The sequence below is a fragment of the Wyeomyia smithii genome, chromosome 2 (assembly GCF_029784165.1).
Source record: "Wyeomyia smithii strain HCP4-BCI-WySm-NY-G18 chromosome 2, ASM2978416v1, whole genome shotgun sequence".
NCBI classification, from domain to species: domain Eukaryota; kingdom Metazoa; phylum Arthropoda; class Insecta; order Diptera; family Culicidae; genus Wyeomyia; species Wyeomyia smithii.
Window position 1 is genome coordinate 42,262,227 of NC_073695.1, and position 23,740 is coordinate 42,285,966.

A 23,740-nucleotide genomic window follows, 5' to 3' on the forward strand; every position below is an offset into this window, starting at 1 on the left:
ACGGGGTGTGGCGCAGGCGCATGAATCACGAGCTGTACGAAGTATACAAACACGCTGATATTGTCAAGCTGATGAAACACGGCAGGTTACAGTGGGCTGGCCATGTAGCACGGATGGCGGATGAGCGACCGGCAAAGATAATATTTAGTAGAGAACCGGATAGAGGCCGACGACTTCGAGGCAGACCGCGCACGCGCTGGATGTGTGCTGTCGACGAGGATGCCAGAGCAGCGGGTGTAAGGGGAGACTGGAGAGTAGCAGCCCAAGACCGAGTTTTGTGGAGACCGAGTTTTTTGTATTCTGGATTCGGCATAGGATCTTAATGATCTGTCGCCATAAAAGTAAAGTAAGTAAAGCTATATCAGTTTATTATATCATCTGAAAGAGCTGCATTTTCTAAGCCAAACTTGATTTATAAAAATTTCCCATCGTTGTCCTTCAAATTTTATTTCAAATCAAATCAAAATCAAATCAAATTTTAAACCATGAATTAAAACTACTTGAAATCTGCTCGAAATGGCTACAATGACAGTTCACCCATGTAGGTACCAATTGTCATTGTAGCGATTTAGTGTCATTTTTTTTATTTTCATTTAAAAATCGAAAAACAATGATATAAAATTTCAAAAATCACGTTTTGCTCAGAAAATTAAACTCTTTCAGCTGATACATGAAAATTAGAAATCCGTGAATAGCTAAACAACCCAATTGGAGGCTATAATATAATGCTGCTTAAAGCATACGTACTTTAAAATAATACAATTTTCCAGACTTTTAAGGATCATGCTAAAGGAACGGTTTTAACCGAAAATGAACGGAGTAAAAAGAGTTTTCTTTCCCTGAGGTTCCTCGTAGGAGTAGGGATAGCGTATCAAACTATGTCCGGCTCATTGTTACTCATTATTACTCATTGATTATCACGTCAAATCAACTTACATCAAAACCTCTCCGCTAAGCAAATATCAATTTGCATACCGAAACAACATGTCAACAGTGGATAACTGCAGTATTGTGAAATACCACCCTCACAAGAAAAACAACAAAGGATTGCCCGCAAGGTGGAGTTTTATCGTTTTTGCTGTGGTCACTGGTTGTAGACCAGCTGCTTAGAAACCTGACTGAACAAGGTTTTGAAGTAGTTGGCTTCGCCGACTATGTAGTAATTCTTGTGACGGGAAAATTTGACAGTATAGTATCGGAAAGAATGCAGTTAGCTCTGAACTGCACTTTAGAATGGTGTAAACGAGAGGGGCTGACCATTAACCCTTCAAAAACAACCATTTTTCCCTTCCCGAGTGAAAAGAAGGTATAACATAGATAGTCTGAAATTGGATGAAACCACACTTATGCTTTCCATTGAGACCAAACACCTTGGAGTGGTTTTGGATCAGAAACTCAGCTGGAATGCACATGTTGAATACGTCATTGGTAAAGCTACAAGTGCCCTTTGGGCGTGTAGCAAAGCCATAGGCAGGAAATGGGGATTAAGGCCATGTATAATCTACTGGTTATACCAGGCAATAATAAGACCAAGAATAACCTATGCCTCGCTAGTGTGGTGGCCTAAAACCAAAGAAAGGTCAACGCAGAATAAGCTTGACAGGTTGCAAAGGCTAATATGTAACGCAATTACTGGAGCAATGCATAGTGCTCCATCGAAAGCCTTAGATGCAATTCTGCATCTGTTACCACTCCATCAGGTAGTACAACTAGAGGCGGAAAAAAGTGCACTGAAACTCTGAAGGAGATCAGAGAAGTCAGTTAGCAATCCTTAAAGATTTTCAGCTGAGCAAACTTATACTAGGTAACGAAGATTGGATGGAAACTAAACCAAACTTCGAAACACCTTTAAAATTTATAGAGACCGAACGGGAAATTTGGGAAAAAGGTGGCCAGAATATCCATCAAGGCTCTGTCGTCTTTTACACAGACGGCTCAAAAATGAACAATTCAACAGGAGCAGATATAAATGGGCCAGGAATAAGTATTTCGATACCAATGGGTCGTTGGCCTACAGTGTTTCAGGCTGAAATATTTGCAATTTTCGAATGTGTACAAGTCTGTTTAGCTAGGAAGTATAAGCATGTCAATATATGCATTTTCTCCGATAGTCAAGCAGCACTAAACGTATTGAAAGCCTTCACATGTACCTCTAAGCTAGTATGGGAGTGTATCCTTTCAGTTGTTTTACAACTGGCAGAAAGAACCAAGTCAAGTTATTCTGGGTTCCTGGTCACTGCGCCATTGAAAGCCTTGAAAGCAGAAGGCAATGAAAAATATTACATTAGCTAGACAGGGGTCATGTACCGATTTTATTGGCCCAGAACCGTTCTGTGGGGTGTCATCAAGCGCCTTGAAAGCAGAATTGAAAACCTGGGAACATCGGACAATAGGACAAGAGAACTGGATATGCTCTGAAGGGCTACGCCAGTCGAAACGCTTTATAACACCGAACGTGAAAAAAAGCCAGCAACTGCATAGTTTAAACAAACAGGAATTAAGCACAATAACAGGTCTGTTCACCGGACATTGTCCGATTAAGCATCACCTAAAACAAATTGGTCAGTCAGATGACGAGATTTGTCGCCTCTGTGGGTTCGAATGTGAAACCGCAGAACATTTGCTCTGCCAATGCAGTGCATTAATACAGCGCAGAATAAGAGCCTTTGGAAAGGGAACTATGGAGCCTTTCGAGGTCTGCAAATCTTAATGAGGTAATACATTTCATACGAAATTCAGTGCCAAATAGGGAGAAAGGGTGCGATATGACAAGGACGATCACTCCTATCAATAGTGATATGTCTGCCACAAGTACCTAGACTAAAGAAGCGGCATACCATAAAAGATCAACACAATGGTCGCAGTGGTCCAAATCTTACAAAAATGTCCGGCTAGTTGCTCAATAGGACGCTACAAGGAAGCGTTCTAACCGACGTCCATATGTTTAACAGGTAGAGACAAACTACAGTCTAACGCCTTGCTGTTGAATCCAAGCGTTCATCAGCTGGGTAAAAGCAGAAATGACTATCCAGTAACCAGTCGTCGTATCCGAAAAGTTTCAAATTCCGACACGAACCTTTTATACAGGAAAATAGTCACTGTACCGCGACTTCTTTCGCGGCATAAGTAAGCATGCTTGAGTTTCGTCCACCTCTGGGATGAACAATGGTCTAGAGTGGTTTTCAGTGCTGGAAAAAAGTTTAATCCCGTTGATTCTCAAGTCCTGGAGACTAGTGAGAATACAAAAGAAAAACACCCTGCGAGAGCATCTCGCAACTTCGGAGCAGGAGCCGTAACCGTTTGGACAGGCTGCCTAACATCAATGTGTTTAATATGAATCGGAATGAATTCTGAGAAGCACTGCGAATAACTATCCAAAAGAAGCTTTGATTCCTTAAGTTACGAAGATGTTAGGTTTCCTTCTTTCCATATAACGACACCTCTAATATAAAAGCGTGTTGACCGAAGGGCAAGCTTGACTGCGAAATAAAAATAGCTTACCTTGATAACGGCAACGGCTACGTTCTCTCGGTCGGTTAGGGAAGAAAAGAAGGCATCTCTAATGTCTATAACAAAAAGGAAGGTTACTTTGACACCGTGGTCAGTGGCGGATTTTTATACTTTTACCACAGACAAACAGACGTGCCTCTTCGAAGAAAAATCCTGAAAAATTTTCGTCATTATTCGAAACGAAACATTCATGCGCCATCATGTGAGCTTATTGCCTACTATCTTAATTTCTTGAAATGGTTTTTGTCTTTTATAGTGGGTGCGCTTAAATAAACACCTGCGCCATTACTGACGGTTTTTTGTCTTTGATAATGAATTTGCACGCTTGCATATAGCGACACTAGCGGCGTTAGCATATAGCGACACTAGCGGCGTTATCGTTATCGGGTCGATGAAATCGTCATCGAGTGGCACGTCTGTTTGTCTGTGCCTCCACCATAGAATCGGTAAGAGGTTCCTTTTCTCCAATGTACTTTCTATATTTGCCATGAAGAGCTCAAACAGAAAAGGGGATAGCGGATTACCCATCGGTGCCCTTTTAGTCTGTTTGTAAAATTTACCACGAAATGTAAAGTAGTTTTCTTTCATGCAAAGGCGTAAAAGCTTCAAAAAACTGTCAACTTTCTTTTTCCAAGTACTATCAGAATATTAGGAAAGACGCTAGTCCTCTAAAAGATTTAAGGTTTCATTCGCTGGAACGCTAGGGAATAAGGCCGTTACGTCAAATGAAACCATTATCTCATCAGATTCGATGTTACCCGAAAATCCTAAATTTCCAACGAAATCTCCGGTGCTCTTAACTGATCGACTTGGAAATTTCTTGAGAATAGCTTGAAATTCTTTTACCAGCCAATTTTTCTGTGGGAACTCCTAGTTCTGAGATAATTTCTCTCATTTCATTTCCAGGTTTGTGAATTTTGGGGAGACCCTTTATTCTTGGAAGAACTGGATTTGAAACACGAAGATTTTGTAGAGCATAACCCAAAACGGATTTGCATTCTTTAATTGTATTTTCGACACGTTTACCATATCAGCAAGAGGATTTAGTCGCAGTTGCCAGTATGGACCTTTATCCATGTTTTGGGTCATTTGTTCATCATAGTCAGACTTGTCCATGATGGCGGTTTTGTTCCCCTTATCTGCTTTTAAATAGAAAACAGTTTTTTCACGTAATTCCTCAATTGGCAGCGTTTTGGTAACTTTTGAAAAAAATTGGCGTACTTCACCAGTTTGTTCTTTGGATAGTTTGCAAGGCCGAATTTATTCATTTATTACTCAATTTATTTCGTTATATTCTATACATTATTTCCAGTTGTTAGTCGCTTTTTGATTTGATTTCTGCCCATAGTGCTGATTATAGTGACGCATCATCTTAATTGGCTCCGTAAAACATTTATTTGTATTGTGCCGTGTCAAATAAATGTTGTGTGAACAAAAAGAAATTGTGACGCATCATGCGATTTATTATATTTAGTTCTGTGAGAGTTTTCCGAAAATATTTTACGAGTTCCTAATTGATGACTGGGTGCATAGAAATTTAGTTGTGATAATAATTTGGTAGATTGCACGCGTTGAGAAATTATTTCATTGATGAAATAAAGCATTGAAAGTTCGCGGCGTTTTTTAAGTGCTTGAAGGCCTATCAGCATGCAGCGTGTTTCATATGATGGTAAGGGAAAATGCTGTCCAATTTAGCTTACGAAGCGCGTACAAAAGAAATTGTTCTTGGACAGATTCAATGCGTTCTTCATGTGTGACAATATAGGGATTCCATACAATGCTACAATATTCCAGAACAGGTCGGACGTATGTAATATATAATAGTTTGATTGTATATGGGTCTTGAAAATTATGGCCGAAGTGTTTTATAAAACCCAGCATACTATTTGTTTTGTTGATTATTGTGTTATAATGTTCTATGTATGTAAGTTTGGAGTAAGATTACGCCTAGGTCCCTTACGATTTTGCATTTTTCTACTGGTTGGTTTCCTAAGAAAATGTCTGTTATTGGCAGGGATGGTATTCTACATGATTTTTCGAGACTCGTAAGTAATCTACGTAGAAAACTGTATTCTACGTTTTCTATGGTAGAAAACCTCTTGCAAGTAGAAAACTGTCAAACACTCGAAAATTCACAGTAGGTATGAGCAGGGCCGAATTTAGAAGCTGGGGGGCCCGTGGCAAATTTGTTTGTGAGGCCCTCCTTTCTTAAAACATTTAGAGGTAACGTTCTGGAAAGTGACGAGCAAAACAAAAGGTCGCTCTAGGACTAGGGGGGCCTATCAATCGGGAGGCCCGGGGCATTTGCTCCCTTTTCCCCCCTCAAATGAGTCATAAAATGCCATTCGCTGTGTATTTAAGTAACGGGATAGTTAATATAACAAAGAAAGAAACACGAAGAAGCAAGAATGTGTTTTTCCGGACTACTTTGTGATTATGGCGAGACAAGCAATGATAAAGAAACTCAAAAAAGTAAACAAAGTTTTCACTCAATAATCTCAATCGTTATTCACGGTTCAACAACATATTTTTTGTCATTCAAAAATGCTAATGAAAGCAATATCGTATAATATAGGGGTACTGGGGGTAAGCCCGGCACTGAGGGTAAGACCATCACCCCTAGGGTTTTACTAGAAAACACCAATTAACTGTGTTTCGGAATATGTAAAGTGTTGGTATTAAATATTTTAGACATTTTAAGATACATCCAAGCCACCGAGAAACGTTAAACGTCAAAATAATGGATAAAACAGACGCTACAGCAGCTGATGCGTAAAAGGATGTAATTTTTTGTAAGTGGAACTTAAGCTTTTGTTCATTTGAAAAGACTAAAATAATTTTTCGTTGCTCTCCAATTTGTTGCCTGCATTATTAGCAATCAGAAGAATTCGATCTGAGGTACATTGAAGCAATAAATTGTCAAAAATACTCTTTTTTTAAAAATGTGTTCTGACGGGGTAAGACCGTCACCCAGTGAGTAAGGTAAGCCCGACATGGTTTGAGGTTAGTTGGATGTTACTGACACATATTTTTCATCTATTACCGATGCCTCGCTGCTAAATAAATTAAGAAATCAACTTAGAACCATGCACTCAAGCTCTTCTGTGATTTATAAATGAATCCAAGGGTTATTAGAGGTGTCGGTGTACTGGATCAAGTCACAAAACTGACCGCTTCCCCGGTGGTATTTGGAATATACTCCGATGTGGTCAATGTGATTCTGGCTTCGATGAAACTAGTTATAAATATGATTTAAGGCGCCACATGATAGGTTTGCCGAGTATCATTTTTTTCATTGTTTTTACATAATATTCACCGGAACTTGTTCCGGCAATCCTTCCAGAACCAGCCAACCGACAACAACCAAATTCAACAATAACGTACAGAAATCTAATATCTCTCATTTGACTGTTTCCGAATTCAAATTGGTTCATTTAATTCGAGTAAATTAATGAACAAACTTAGGTGCCGGTGTTACCCCCAAGGGGTGCCGGTTTCACCCGCACTGGTTGCTGAACGTCGTTTTTATCTTAGTTTCAAAACTTCACTATTCCCTGTAAAACAACAGTTCGAAAGTACTGACAGTCTTCATATCTTGTTAAAAACAATCTGGGCAATGATTCTGTGAAAGAAATATAACAATATTAGCCGGGCTTACCCCCAGTATCTCATATATATAGAGCGTATCCCACATCTCAAAGGTTCATGGTTCCCGAACCGTTATAAAAAAGCCCACCAAAAATTCCATGCAACTTTAAACGGTTGCAGGAAGAATTCTTCACACCCTCGGGAAAATAACTATAAAATGAGTACCAACTCATAAACTGAGTAACTCCGTAAATACGCATAATTGAGAAACCAGGCGTTTGAAAATCTGAGTGAATATTTTGCAAACGGGAGGTATTTCTAATCCGAACACTTATGAAACACATCAAAAACAAAATCGATGGAGAATAAAAGCAACGATTTAAAATGTCAAATTCGTTCTCAATTCACACAAAATAATCACCACAATTAAAAATGAATGATATTTTTAAACTTAAATTTCGTTTATTCTTCATGTAATTCACCACAAAAATCTCTTTGCAGGTTTTCGTAGAATACTCGTTTTTGGTCAGGTATTCTACGTGAAAAACTCGTCGAAAACTACATGAGGTTTTCTACATGACATCCCTGGTTATTGGCCTTACAGTTTTTCTGCTGAAGGCTATTGAATTACATTTTTTAATGTTGAGTTTTAGTAGACTTTTGTTGCACCAAGTGTAGAATACATTAATTACATTCTGGAATATTTTGAAGTCTTCTGCATTGATTATGTCTATAAAGAGCTTCATGTCGTCTGCATATACAAGCACATGTATTGATTTAAGAAGCAAGAAAATGTCATTCACGTGTAATATAAAAAGAAGAGGGCCCAGGTGAGAATCTTGAGGAACTTCAGAAGTTACTTCTATTGGGTTTGAAAAGGAATTCTGAAAGCAAACTATTTGTGTTCGTTTTGTTAAGTATGACTGCAGCCATTCCAAAAATTTCGTGTCCATTCCGTATTTTTCGAGCTTGAAGAGCAATAAAGGTATGTCGATTCTGTCAAATGCTTTGCTGAAGTCCGTGTAAAGAGTTTCTACATGGTTGCCGTTGTCCATCACAGTCAAAGTGAAAGTTACGAATTCCAAAAGATTTGTGGTGGTTGAACGGCCTTTGTAAAAGCCATGCTGTTGAATTGTAATTTGGTTTTTTTACTTGCTGAAAGATTTTTTCATTAATTATTGATTCAAATAATTTTGGAATGCATGAAATAATTGCGATTCCATGATAATTACGAATATCAGATTTAGCGCCAGATTTGAAAATTGGCACTAAATATAAAGTTTTCCAGAGTTCTGGAGGAATTCCATTCTTCCAGAGTTCTGGAAAAAATTCCATTATTCAGGTGTAGATAGTTCTTTTGCCAAGTTTTTGAGAAAAATTGGAGCTATTCTGTCAGGTCCAGGACCTTTGGTAGCGTCTAAATTTTTAAGTGCGTTCTGAATTTCGGATTCGGATATTTGATTGACAGATAAAGAATCCGAATATTCAGTAAAATACGAGAAATACTCGCGGTCGCGGTCTGTTTCTTTAAATGTGGTGTATATTTCTCGAAAAAAAAGTGACAAAACGACTACATATTTCTTTACTAGTTTGTCCTACATTACTGTCAAGATGCAATCGTTATGGAAAGTTGTTACTTTTTAGTTTGGTTTTTACGTAATTGAAGAAGTTCTAAGGGCAAGACTGGATTTGATGTTCGATTTTACGGTTATGTTCTTCATGTGCAATTTTAATGGCTGCGTCCAGTTGACAACAAATTTCTTGGTAGTTTTGAAGATTTTACCAATTGTTGTCTTTTTTGTATATTTTATGTGCTTTTTGTTTTCTATTTTTTAGGTTCGTCAAGTGTGGATTCGTGTGGATTCAAGTGTGGATTCGTTCGTCTTCTTTTATTAGTGGTACATTTTCTGATATAATTTGATTAATTATTTCCTTGAAATTTAGGTATTTCGAAAACCCTCGAATACAAAACGGGTAATACCTAACACTTCAAACCATCCCTTCTAGCATGAAATGGCATCTTTCCATCATATGATCCACCGCATGAAAACTTATATTTAAGTAAAGTAGCCAAGCAAAAGGAACTGGAATATATTTTCGAAATTGCCAAACTTAATGGCTATAATAAAAGTATCATTCAAGCCATTGTTGTGCTCAATTTCGGAAATCTTTTACAACACTCACCCCATTAACAAAAGATCTGAGAAGGGTAGCCGTTGATTATGAATTGACACGTCCATTTCGTTCAAAATAAAGAAAATTTGGGATGTCTACACTAGTAGAAATATCCAACTCAAAACAAAATTGGAGTCTACCAAAGACCCTATTGATACCCTGAACAAAGCTGGAATGCATAAAATTGCATGCAGTCACTGTGATATGGTTTACATTGGACAAACTTAACGTGAACTAGGGATACGTTTCAAAGAACATTTCGCAGAAGTCATAGAAGCAAGTAAAGTTTCAAAAAATGCCCCATAACACATTTTCAAATCAGTGGCTGAACATATTTTTAACGAGGAACATCCACTAAGTTCGGATAACATTCATCTGCTTCGCCCCGTTAACAATTTATGGAAATCAGACGTAGCTGAAAGTTTAGAAATTTATAAACAACACTCATCCAAGCTTCTCAACAAAGACGCAGGTAACCACTCCTCATGGCTATTCAACCTTCTTCCCAAAAACCCTAGACATGGTACGGTAAACAACCGACCGCATAATTCTCTACCTAACTCCAATTATGAGGGCTAAATTTTCATTTTACCTACTACAAATGAAAAACAGGACTGATGATGATTGTATGTCGCAGTCGAAATACGTATTTGTACGGACTAAATTCGATGTTTACTTCTCAAATTTCTAACGTCTAACAGAAAATTATAATTCTTTTTTTTTTCTGAAGTTCGACAACATAACTCTCAGTGACAGTGTTTTCAGCGTTAGTAAGAAAATCGTCACCAGATACCATGCGCCTCCAGCAAACGAATCATTTACGAATACGAAGGAGTTGGCTTTTCGGTTGTTTTAGGATAGCAAAAACCACACACTGGTTTCCTCTTCCTAGCTGTTACGTTACGCGAGTGCACAAACATGATTCTTTATCTATTTTCCAACGTATTTTTATAAAATTTTCACCTCAAATCCAATTAGATTCAGCTTGGCATTGTGGTGCCTGTACGTTAGGTGTGAATTCACTTGTATGCTTCTTGTGTTAATTGGTTTCGAACGCATACTATTATACCAGGCTCGTAAAGTTGCACTGTGCTAACAATAATAATAAATAGTAATACATATGAGCGTTCTGCGAAACACAATAGCGGATGTATACCGTTTTTTCCTCTTTCGTTGAATAATCTGAAGCTTTTGAATAATGAAAAATAACTATAAAATCCGCAGTATTCTAGTGTATGAGGCATGAGGAAGCGGCAATGCTGTTGACCAAAAGCGGGCTGGGAAAAAAGGGACGATTCGATTGATTTTTCTCCACCCTCCCCGGTGCTGTATATTTTAACCGTGCGTAAACATTTAGTATTCTATTATCAGCCGAATTTGTCGGCCAACGAAAAAAAAACACACTTGGTAAAACTCATCAATATTCGAGAAGAGAGGGGATACATGACTTTTTTCCTGTCCACAATCAGCGCGAGCCTGGGGGCGGTGACGCTGCCAATGAGTAGTCAGTTTTTGCCAAATTTAGCTTTCTGCCCGAATTGGCTGTGTGATGGTAGAGTAGTGGCGAGGGGAAAAAATAGCGTCATGCTTATAATGCAGATGAAAATTCGGGAAAAAATATCATAATCCTCCGGTGTCAACATGCTGTTATTTTTTGCTCACTGAGCCGACCCGAGATAAACCACTTTGTTGCGGGAGGGAAGTATGATGGTACGTGAAGTGGAGCGTTGTTATTTATTGGTTCGTCGAAATGTACTATACATACTACACTTTATTTCATGCTGGCCGTGCGATGAACATGATAGATATGTTATTTTCAATTAATGGTTTGTTGATTATAAAAGGTAGCAGTCATTTGTAACTGACCTGGTGATAAAATAAGCATATTAATCACTGGTATGTTGTTACGCGTGGTAATCAACAGTAATAATTATTATTGTTTGTCGATGTGTGAAATTCACAGAAACATTTAGTTACAGAGCGCACTTGAAGTTTCGCAGGTCACATTTTTTCAGCGAAGTAAAGTATCATTATCCAAGTGACGCGATTTAATAATTATGTTTGAAATTTTCATATTAAGTGTTCCGTAATATCATGAATTATGGAATAACGAAAAATGGTATGAATTATTCATTCTTTCATAAACGCTCGGAGGCCGGCTTTTTTTTGCATTCGGGGTAGATAAATAAATGTTTGAAATCACTTTTTGTTTATCATTTGTGCGGGATTTTCTTTTCACGCCTCTTCCATCTGGAATTCTTTTGTGCTTTCGGTCTCTCGGTCGGTTGTCCTTTCCTGTGATGCGAGCGCGCTGCGGCAAATTGGCATCAGCAGGGTAGCGACTGGTGTGAAATTTAAACCGCCTTCCCCCGTCCAGCCGTACTGACCCTTCCGGTCAGTAGTGTCTCCAAAGCCTCGACAACCGCCAGCGACAGCCGGTTATGAATAAATAAATGAAATATAAGGCCTACGGTTTGGGTTTAATTTTTTTTTTCTACTTGCGCTTAATGTATGTCCCCATAAGGCCCGTATGCAAGTTTCTCGAAGTTTATGATTATTTTTATAGCGGTCTCCCATTTGTCCTGCAGGCGAGATATGTTGCCTACGGGCCTGTTTTCTGTTCGGAATGAGTTTTCCCCTAGACTCTCGGTATCCAGTACGCACTTCCTCATGGCTCCACAATGTTTATCGCTAAAAACACATTATCAATTGAACATTTGATTAATAATTGCTTTTAACACTCGTGTTTCCCCATTTTTTTTTGTTTTGGCTTTTCCCTGTGTGTATATTTTTATTTCTGATAGCTTAATATCTGTTTAGCATAATACGATTTCGGTTAACCTGCTGTTTGATTATTCATCTATTAGTAATTGAACGGTAATTAAGCGTTAGATCGGCGTTTAAGTATACTGAAATCGAGACGATTGAGAAGAAAATTAGTTAAATTAATATCAGTTACCAGAAAGTCATTTTCAACATAACATCAGTTAACAGTACGTTTAGTTACAATCATTTTCACCTATAAAAAAGTATAGTTTACAGAATTTGTTTTCATACTAATAAATATTGGTAATTAGTTCGTATATATTGTTTTGTTTCGTGTCAAGCGCTTGCAAAGTTTGCCTGTGTTTATTTTTTCTCTTCATTTAAATGTTGAATTGTTTTCGTTTTCTGTTTGTGTTTTTTATTTACTTGTCTGTGTGGCTATTCTAAATCTCTCTTATGACGTAGTACAAGATCGCAAGAAAGGGAACTGTAAAGCGTCGACAATGTTGCTTCGTAGAACGTGTTGCCTGGTTCGTGTGTGCGTGTACGTTGTTGTGTGCATTTACTTCTTCTGGCATGACTAGTCGTGATGTTGAGTGCCCGGTGGTGCCCGATAGGCAGGGTAGGTCTGATTCAGGGCATTCTTGGCGAAGAAATTGCTGTAGTCCTGCGGAAAGAATGACAAAAAAACGGCACAATATCGTTAGTAATATACACAAATGGTTTAATAGTTATTTTGAGGGAAATTTATCGCTGATTTTTTCTCAGTAAGTTTAAAAATTTATTGGTTGTGACTTTGATAAATATTTTTCAAGATTATTATTTTAATAAAAATATAACTGAACTAATGAAAGTTTATACCTAATTGCCACAACCATGGTTCCTATCTTCAAGATTACTGGGACTCTTTGGCTTTTGAGTTCCAGCCCATCAATATGTTGCATACATTAGAGAAAATTTTAAAACTAGTTGTAAAAGGCCACTCATTTATTTAAACTAGCATTATTTAATTAGTAATAATTCGCTAATCCTAGAACGATCAGAGAGACACACTTTTGTGAGTCTGCATCGAATCTGGTGTTGGTAAAATAGAAGTAAAAAAAAATTTGGCTCTTGAGCGTGCTTTTGAAAAATTTTCTAGGCCCTTATTGTTACAAACATTGGTGAGCTTTGGCACTGAAGGGTTTTTTTTGTATGGACCCCACTGCGACCAGTAGTTTTTTTTTATCTTTCGGGGCATTTTTCGGATGTTTTTGCTGTTCGCACATTTTGTTTTTTTTTACCCTTTTGCAGTGCTATTTATTGAGAAGTAACCTGCTCTGTGTGCTAGTGCTTTTGGTCTTCTCTCCTTCAGACTTAGTAAATCCCCTTCCTTATTGACCTTAACCTTAAATTATTGAGGACTGAAGCAGAGGGTCCAATGCCCCTGGAAAGGAGGATAGTTGTAACAACTCTTAACCATGGCTGTTACGTAAAATGTAATGCTTAAAACCCCTCAGCTAAGGTGTTATGCAACCCGTACAGAAAGATGATATGGGTAAAGGGGGGAGCCTGTGAAATACCACAGTATTCTAGCCTTCTGCGTAAGGCCATCGTAACACGCAGAGTACCCCCTTCTCTAGTGGCAAACTCGTGGGATCAAAAGTAAATTCAACACGTAAACAACAAATTTCAAACCCGTGCCCCTTCCACCTTATTCTGCTGGAAAAAGTGGAGCTAACCAGCTCCATGGCGTGCAGCTCTCCAAGGCCACACGCAACAGGCAGAACCGAGGAGATAGAACTGGAGGAGGTCTTCAACCTCGACAGCGAATTGCTGGGTGGATGACCTTCGTTTTCATCACTAATCTTTAGTTCGCCAGCGGGAAAGAAGAAAGCCCGACGGACTGTCTTCCAGGTCCGGTGACGCAGCCGAATGACAAAGGGAAACCTGTGTCATCTCGTGCTCCTGTCAAACGGCTCTCCCAATCGCAACGGTGGCGCCTGAAGAGTCTGCTAAGCCAAAGCCATTCTCACGAGGAGGCCGCTAGCTTAGTACGTCAATCAGTCGACCAGACTGACCGCTGATCGCAAACAAGCGACAACGATCGAGTGAGAGAGCGTCGCCAAACACGAGCGCTAAGAACCCGAGCTGCAAAAAATCTCGGTACTCGGCATGAGCGGAGCCTCCTGCACCGCGTCAAATGTCAGGGGTAACGTACTGGAGGCAACAAGCCTATCGATCACATCGATCGACTATCCAGCTTCCCGACTTACCCCCGAACAGCTTAAACTGTCCGCGACGCCATCCTGGACTGCATTGCGGACCAGGAACCATCCACCATCAGGCCCAAGTTTAGGAGTTGCCGACTAAAAAACGGCCTCCTACAACTTGACTGTGCCGATAGTGACACTGTTGGATGGCTGGAGACTACGGCGTCTTCTCTCAAACCGTGGGAGGGAGCACACTTTCGTGTATTCCACTTGAAGGACCTGCCAAAGGCACTATACGATTCGTCGGGTACTTTCAGGACAGTGTGGACACCACAAACGAGAGAATCCTCCGTCTACTACAAAACCAGAACGACGGTTTCGCAACACGCGCATGGCGAGTATGCCATGGCAACGTCATTGGAAAGACCGTCGAACTGATGGTGGAGCTGGACTAACAGTCTGCGAATCCAATAGCGGCACAAAGCTCCCCGCCGAACTTAAAGTACGGCAAAGTACGCATGCGGCAGGTTGGCCGAAAGTCTTCGAACACAGGAGTGAAGGGCTTTGTTGCAAAGACAGGATTCAGGGAGTGCACCGCTACCACCTGCACGTTGCAATCCAGCGACAACGAAGAAATTTCCGCCGAAAAATCGAAAGAGGAGTAAGCGTGAGCTTCTAAGCAGTCGCAACCCTAGAAGCCTCAATCCGCCAAAACGTGAAAGTCGTACTGCTGTCGCCTGCTGTCTACTGCAACAACCGCCTGCCGATGGTGCGCACTGATGGAGACGATGGAGACGCGCCGTCCACTTAAAGTGAGCAGCATACACTGCGTTCAAGTGAACCTCAACCATGCAAAAAGCGCTCCTAGTATCCTTTGCCGGAGGTTCACCGAAGATCAGCTATCCGTTGCGCTGATCCAAGAACCATGGGTTCACGACACCAGAATCCTTGTTTGGTGGCGGGGAAATCTGCGAACAGACACCTGAGAAGAGAGCTCAGGGTGTGGGGATGAGACTAGGGGAGAGAAGCTGAGGTAGTTACACCTACTGATTCCTATCCCGACCAACTAAAACCCCTCCAGTCTCCAGCCCTGGTCTACCCGGAACGACGGTTAAGTATTACGTCGGGGAGTGGCTTTTGTGCGTGATGCACCCTTTTTACTCGTAAAACCTCTTAGCCAACTACATGGAGACTGGTAGTTAGCTACCACTGGCGTGTTGGTGTTTGACCCGACACACACGTTGCAGTTCCAGGACAATCTGAGAGCGGCCGCACAGGTCGCACTCAAAGTGTCCGGGTTGTCGCTCGTCCTCCGGACTAGATTGTCCGGAGTAGTGCCAGGCCCGCTCACAGCCATCCTGTTGCTCCTCGCTCTCACGAAACGGGGACATACGAAGAAGACATGCTCAGCAGTCTCCCCCTTCTCCACGCACTCGGGACACATGGGTGATCCCGCGTGTCCGAATCTGTGCAGGTATTGCCTGAAGCAACCATGGCCTGACAGGATCTGTTTTAGGTGGATGTTCACTTCACCATGGCGCCTCCCGACCCAGCCGAATATCTCCGGTAAAAGTCGGTGCATCCATCTGCCCATTATGGAGTTAGACCATTCCCGCTGCCAGCGGAGCATCGAGAATGACCTTCTGGTACCTCGTATGCCTCTTGCGTCACGTTGGTCGAAACATTCTCAGTCCTCCTGCTGCGCGAAGCTCTGTCCTCTCTTCTTCGTTTCGCACACGCTGCATCCTCCGTCTCGCACGAAGGCACGCATTGCTAAGGTCGGCTATCGCGTCCATCCACCAGCAAACCGGTGGCTTCCCATTCCTAGGTTGGCGAGTCCTAGGCATCACACGCCCGCGATAGCATGGCAACTAGTTGGTCAGCAGTCGGGTGGAGCCAACTGCCCCCCTCGCGCTCTTTTCTCATTGCCTCTTCGAATACCTCGGCATTGGAGTGCGATGTCGTCCACCCGCGGACGGTCGGAGTGTTGGCTCTACCCGTCGCTTGCCGCCTTTCGTTGTTGTCTACACTATGGCAGACCGGCTGATGGTCGATATTAGTGTAGCCATCGTCTACCCTCCAGTTCTTAATCAGTCCTGGGCTGGAGAACGTGATATACTTTTTTTCCCAACGTTGGCGAGATCTAGGTTGCGCTTTGCCAAAGCCTTCAACAAGATCGGACCCCTCGGGTTCGAGAAGCGACTTCCCAACAACTCCTTCAACAGCCCAAGCGTTGAAGTCGCCTGCACCACCAACGGCGTTAGGCCCGTTAGCTCCATGGATGACGAGTCGACCATCTGGGTGAAGCTTTCGGTAGACCAACGTGGCGAAGCATAGCAACTGCAGTAGAACACCCCGTTTACCTTGGCAACTACGTACCCTTCTTCTGAGATTGAGACAACTTCCTGAACCGGGAACTTGTACATATGGCCGCCATACTGGACTTATCCGCGACCCAGTTACCGTTTCCGGAAGGGATGTGGTAGGGATCCGATATGATGACGATGTTCGACAACGACTCAGTGGCTGCTTGGTGTAGCAGCTGCTGGGCCGTGAAGCAATGGTTCAGGTTTAGTTGTGTCACCCTTACACCGGTGGTTTCGCGACTGGCTTACCGGCTGGGCACCTGGAGCCTCCCATAAAGTGTTTGGAGTCCCGTTTCCCGGAACATACCATACACTAGGGAGACTCCACCCAGCCCTTTGCTTCATGGCCTGCACCACCACATCGCCTGAACAACTGGCTTCTATTGGGCCACTTGCAGGTCCAGGACATATGTTCTCCCTCAAAGCACCGGAAGCACATGTCCGGTTGCTGTAGTATGCTCAGAGGGCATACAGACCTGCCGACCTTTAATTTGGTTTCCTTCAGGGCCAGGTTAGCGTCCGCCGACGCTAGTCGGAATGTAGCTACCTGGGTCCCCGCCGGACCTTTGTGGAGAGCTTGTGCAATGTCGAACCCCTCGGTGATTTCATCCAGGTTTTTTAGCTGGAGAGTCACCTCTGAGGTGAGTGCCCGCACTTGCCCCACCTTTTCTAGGACCTTTTCGGCTACCGTTTTGTAGGTAGCCCCCTTGTTCTTGGCGTCCTTCCGGAGCTCAAGTATCATCTCGCCAGTGCGAGATCGGTGGATACTCCACACATCCGCCCCCAGATCTTTGAGCTGGGTTTCCCCCTCATCTTCTTCAATACTTCTGAGTACTTGGACTCAACCGTCTTGAGTATGAGGGCATCTTCCCTACCCCGCGCCTTTTTGACCTTTTTTGGTTCTCCATCATGGCGCGTCGCACCTTCCCGACGCTTCCTACCCTCTACGGTAGTCCACCACCTCGGCCGGTTTCCCGGTGGACCTTGAACCGATTGGTGTGTTATCCCGCGGGAGTAGCACGACCAACCGTTCCTTGGTGTTCCCGGGGCCGTTTCACCCGGGGACTGCCTCGTTCACTTAGCGACCTCCCCCGTAGAGCAAACCGCCGCGTACGAGCGAGCGTCTGTCTGCACCTGGTTGGATGCAGTCGCCCTCCTGGTCCTGGCCGCTTTTTCGGCTGCCTTCACTCGAGCTACGAGTTCCTCGTACTCTTTCTGGTTTAATCAATGGTGCTCCAAGCAGGAGGAGGCCCTGCTTCAGGTCGCCAGCGATATTTCGCCTGTTCGCCGGGAACTCGATTATGGCGTCGAGTTGCTCGGACAACGCCGCCACTGTAGGTCGCGTTTTGAGTCATTGTCATACGACTTTACTAAGTGAGCTCGATGCAGGTGCCAGCCCGAGAACACGATACCATTACAAATTCCAACTCATATCCGTTCAGCACGCTACCAGTTGCCATAATTAGGACCTTACTGGCATCAGTCCCAATGGGCGGGTAGTGCTTTTGGGTGATGGGAGCGGCTCTATTCGCTCCATCAGAGGTGCTTCCGGGTACTTGTGGCTTTTGCGAGGAGTCGACTGTCCCTGGTCGATCCGCGGTGGCATGCAGCTCTGGATCCTTGGCTTAGACAATCCAAACGGTAAGTTGTTCTATTGCAGCCAAGCGTCAAACCCTAGGACTGCAATTCTGTTGAACAGGAATATTAAATTTGTTCCCATTACAGAATTCATCCAACAAGATTAGGTTGCCATTGCGGTGGAAGTCCAGACGACCAACGGCACTCAAGAAATGGTTATTGCCTCTGCTTACTTCCCGGGGGACGTGGACGATATAGCGCCATCCGAAGTTACAGCGCTTGTGCGGTACTGACGAAGCATCAAGAAGCCACTCATCGTCGGCTGCGATGCCATCGCGCACCACAGAGTCTGTGAAAGCTCGGATGTGAACACACGAGGTAAGTACTTGCTTACTTATAACCAACTAACTAACTAACAAACTTTTAGTAATGCGCCTCGATAACGGAGAAGGTCAAAAACTGGCATGTCTCTGATGAACCTAGTTTATCAGACCATAGAAATATCAGATTTGACGTCGAGGATACTCCCCTTAGAGAAGAACACTTTAGGAATCTTAAGAAAACCAACTGGAACTTTTTCAAGGAACAACTGGTTAGCTCAAGGACATCCTGCCATATAAATATTCGAACTCCAGTTGAACTGGATATCGCAGCTCTCAATCCAAACTATCCGTTAACGAAACAGATAGACTGCCGTGATGTGTCCTGGTGGAACGAAACTCTTAGCAACCTTCGTCTGGAAGCTAGACGCCTGTTCAACAGGGTCAACATCACGTCCAATTGGGACGCTTATAAAGCATCCCTTACAAAATATAGCACCGAGCTACGCAAAGCCAAAAGGAGATCCAGAGTCTGATTCTGTTAGGACGTTCAGACTCTGCCTGAGGCTACGCGAATGCAAAAAGCGAGGCTGAAAGTTTACACGATTAGGCAATTGAAAAGAGGAGATGGAAGCATGACTGTCACTACCAAAGAAACGGTCGATGTTCTTATGAACACTCACTTTCCTGGCTCGACAGTGAACACCGGGTCGAACATTGAGAAAATAAATCTATGTTTAATCTCTTTCTGTAAATCATTTTAAATAATTTTAAAAGCTGGGTCACGAGAACGTTGGTATTGACGTCTGCGGATATATTTTAGACGAATTAGAAGTTGAAGACTTTCGTCAATTATTGATGAATCAAATTTTACTTGAGCCTTTGGAAAAGATTAATTCCTGGCATCAACAATTGCACATTTTAATGCTTCCAAAGCGGAATCAATATTCACTTCGTTTTGCAAATCAAGCTCATTATTAAAATTACTCTCAATATGAGTTTTATATCCTACCCAATTAGCCCAATTAAAAACAGAGCTCATAGGGTTTAGAACTGATTCATGTTATATAGAAAAAGTTATTGGAAGATGGTCAGAATCAAAATCAGCATGTGCGATCAATTCACTACATACATGACATTAATCTGTTAGTACCAAATCGATTGTTGATGTATTTCTTACAGAAGAAAAACATGTAGGACTATTCGGAGACAAAATAGAATAGTATCTTGAGGAATAATCATTGAACAAAATTTTGCCATTGGAATTACTTTGAGAATTATTCCATGATCGATGTTTAGTGTTAAAATCGCCGATTAAAAAAATTTGAACGATTTCTGGTGAGTTTTTGTAAATTACCTTTAAAATAATTTTTGTGATCGCGTGTGCATTGGAATGGTAAATAAGCTGCGGCAATAAATAAAATCTCAAGTTTAATTTGAACTTCAATTCCCAAAGTTGCAATAACTTTCGTCTCAAGATGGGGAAGAGCACGATGTTTGATTCGGCGATGAATTACAATATGAACTCCACCGCCGGAACCCTGAGTCCTATCATATCTATGAACCACGTAATTGGGACCATATTTTAATTGAATGTTAGGCTTCAACAATGTTTCGGTAATAATTGCAATGTGCACATTATTTACTGTTAAAAAATTAAAAAGCTCATTCTCATTGGCTTTCAATGAGCGAGCATTCCAGTTTAAAATTTTGATTGATTTATTTGCAATCATTGTTAGTTTTTAAAACAATTAAATTAGAACAATTTTAGGTGTAAAATTTGCTCCAATTTGAATTGCTTCAAACAAGGAATTTGCCTGGCGTTCATAAGATCAAACATTGCCTGTTGTAGAAAAGAAAGTTTACCTGTCGTAATAGGCCCCAGGCAGTTGACATTAGAAAAAATATTTTCGGTAGCAATATTAGCTGGGGTAATAGGTGTATTTTTATTTTCTACTGTGTTTTGTTTACACCCCATATTAACGGTCAGTTTCGAACTACCTACATTAGGCAAAATAATGTTCGAACTACCTGTTACCTGTGCATACGTTAAACGAGTATGCAAAGGAGTAATAAAATTGGGCGGTACCACTGGTACGCTTGGAGAATTTTGTTTTGAAGTTGGGCATTGATAAAAATTTGAGATATGGTTGCCGTTACAATTCGCACAGCGAAAAAATTTTACTCTCTTTCACAGGACATGTCTCCTTTTTGTGAGAAAAGTCTCCACAAATGAGGCATTTTTGGTCCGTGTTACAGAATCTTGAACCATAGCCATAACGTTGGCAAATACGGCATTGGGTGATATGCTTTTCACCTCCGCCAAACTTTCGATATAATTCTCACTTTATTCGCACATTATGAATAGCATGTGCTTTGTCAAAAAATTTCAAATTGTTAACTTCACTGCGGTTAAAATGAATTAAATAATTGGACAAGGGAAATTCCAGCTCTCTGACTGTTTTCGTCTCGTGATTTTTGTTTCATTAAAATTACTTGGGTAGGGGCCATGCCAATTAATTCTGTTAAAGTAAGTTTGATCTCATCAATGGTTTGATCGTTGACGAGACCTTTCAATACGACCTTGAACGGCTTGGCGCTCTTAGTGTCATATGAAAAAAAATACATCTTTCAGTTAAACACTGAATAAGACGATTTCGAACTTTCAATGTTTGTGCCAGTGAGCGTCATTCGCCTCTACGGCCAATTTGATAGGTAACTTTTACGTCGGTGAGAAACGTTGAAAGTTCTCTTTTAAAAATGGTAAATTCAGAAGCAATAGTTACCACAATAGGTGGAACTTTCTCCTTTTTTAAAGCAATTTCATTTTGAATGGTTTTATTTTCGAACATTTCAATTTCAGCGGTTTCTTGCTCAGGCAGAATATCAAATAGATTCTCACTGCATAAGCTAGTGTCAGAAAGAGATGCAGGTAATCTTCAAAAGACGCACTGACACAACACAAACTTTGAAGTTATAGGTAGTCAAATACCAATCCACAAGCAACCGAAAATACGTCTGACCTGTCGGGCAGCTCAAGACGCACTGAATGTCGGAAGCTTCCGGGACAACAATTGAAGAGCGGTCATGTGTGCCTTTGTTGGACCCGCTCTAACACTATTCCCCTTTTTTGGGCTTCTTTTCATCGGTCTCAGATTCGGTGCTACTACACCAATGCACTGCCCATAGAACATTACTAATTGATTTGTTTATATTTAATCTTCCTTATATATCTCTTTGTCGATGACAGTTCGCTAGGCTGGTTCTCTCCATCACAGCCAGAGAGCGCTGCAACAGGTTCCGTGACAATGACATCGATCACATTGAAAAAAAAAAACATTTTCCCAATTGGCCCCTATTTCACCCAATCGAAAAATATTGAGTAATGTCAAGCGGAAACCAAAAAAGAAGTTACTAGAAGTTGCTAAAGTTACTCCGGATGTTGTACACAAGAAGAGATTGTGGAATAAAATGGCCGCAGATGTTTATGACTATTAGAGTTCAAACTTTGATGGAAAGTATCTGTATGAGAGTATGAAAATTCATCTTAACTGTAACTAAATAATTTTTGCAAAATTTGTTTTCAGGTTGGTGCTTGTAAAATCTAAAAAACAGGTTTTAAGGACGAAAATGCCTGTGAACGCAAAATAACACTTGAGCTCACATCACTTCTATTATGGCGGTCCAATATGTCATTCAAAATGTAAAATTTTTGATGATAATCATGTGCATTCTAAAGCTTTCAGAATCTATAAATGCAATCTTGTATCACGAATTCACAGTATTGCTTTTAAAGTTGTTAATTTTGCCAAATTTGTGTATTTTTCATTAAATACATAAGCGACAACAACCATTAGACTGGGACACGGTTATATGGGAAAAAAGCGATGGTGTTATTTTTTCGCTCCCATGCAATTTTCGTGTTCCTTATGGGTCCTACAACAACCGTGTAACTTTTCAGATCGATCGGTGTAACTGTATTTTTTGCGCCCGATTTTTAAAGTTTCCATACGATTTTTATGGGAAAATCTACTTTACCAAAACTTATTCTCTAAAGATGTCCAGTTGGCTCTTAAAAATATATCAATACATGATATTTGTAGGAAATTTTCCTGGAAAAAACTCTTCTGAAGACCGTAAGACGCTACGATGCCTATAGAAAAAGTTATTCACCCCAAACTGATTGAATGTCTGACGGCAACACTGCTACAGCATGCTGCTATTGCAAACTTGCTTAAGGATGTGAAATAATTTCGCGTGAAAGTAAGCTTAAAGGATAATTTTCTCTCATAGTATCTTCGGAGAAGCCTCTAAGATAAGTTTTACACGATATCAAGTCTTATCACATGATTGAATTTGCAACAGCAGCATGCAGCAACCTGAAAGTTAAGTTCCGACTGCGAAACAGAGCACCCAGGTTTTGCCGTTTAATTGCCCGATCATCCCTTAAATCTTGATCCCAATTAATAGGTTCCCTCGGCTTACACAACCTTCGACATGCTGCTCATTAAAACAGTGGCAAAACGAGCAAAAAAAATGTAATAAATAAATAATCCGAACCACGTCCATCGTCCCAGGAATGTAATCCAATTTATTCAACTCAAGTAACATCGGAATCCCCTTTTGTCACCCGACCCGGCAGATTTTTACACATTGTGTAACATATGTACGCACAAATGCGGCTGCACTGCATTTGCATTGAGTAATTACATTCAGTCCGTTTCGTCCGGTGCAATCTCAAATTGCACTTGTCACGCTCCGAATGGTTTGCTGCCAACATTAAGCAAACAAAATGGGATGTGTTTGCGTGTATGTGTGTGTGTGGGTGGGTTGGTGAATGTGATCGCGTGAGGGGCACGATGATATACCGCGTGTTACATTTTTATTCCGAACGGATTGGAACTGTTTGTGCTGCTGCTACTGGGGAAAACCACATTCACCGTATCGCATTCCGAACTCATCCTAACGTAGTATTCCGGCGACGGTTTTTTTGTGGGGATAATTGTCAGCAACAGCTGGACACCAATTTGTAGAGTTGCTGTAGCTTCAATAGCGAGAACTTACTTAGTATTACAGCATTGCCTCTGGTGTTGATATAAAGCCAAAAAAAGGCTTATGGCAATGTTGTTGTTTTCCATCTTTTGAAGGGATTGGATGTAAAAGTTGAAGCAATTATCTAAATAATTATTTGTTTCAGTAAACAAAAAACGTCGTGCAGGCTTGGGTTACGAAATTAATGAGAGGA

At 41.3% G+C, this 23,740-nt stretch overlaps 1 protein-coding gene across 1 annotated transcript in view; it reads right to left on the reverse strand.

Moving 5' to 3' along the window:
* Positions 1 to 10,151: 10,151 nt before the first annotated feature.
* The window catches only part of LOC129719578 (uncharacterized), a 199,323-nt gene continuing 185,734 nt past the window's right edge, over positions 10,152 to 23,740 (reverse strand). Inside the window, exon 8 of the mRNA XM_055670972.1 lies at positions 10,152 to 12,706. Coding sequence (XP_055526947.1) covers positions 12,620 to 12,706 — 87 coding nt within the window. The 3' untranslated portion in view covers positions 10,152 to 12,619. The remainder of the gene's footprint in view (positions 12,707 to 23,740) is intronic.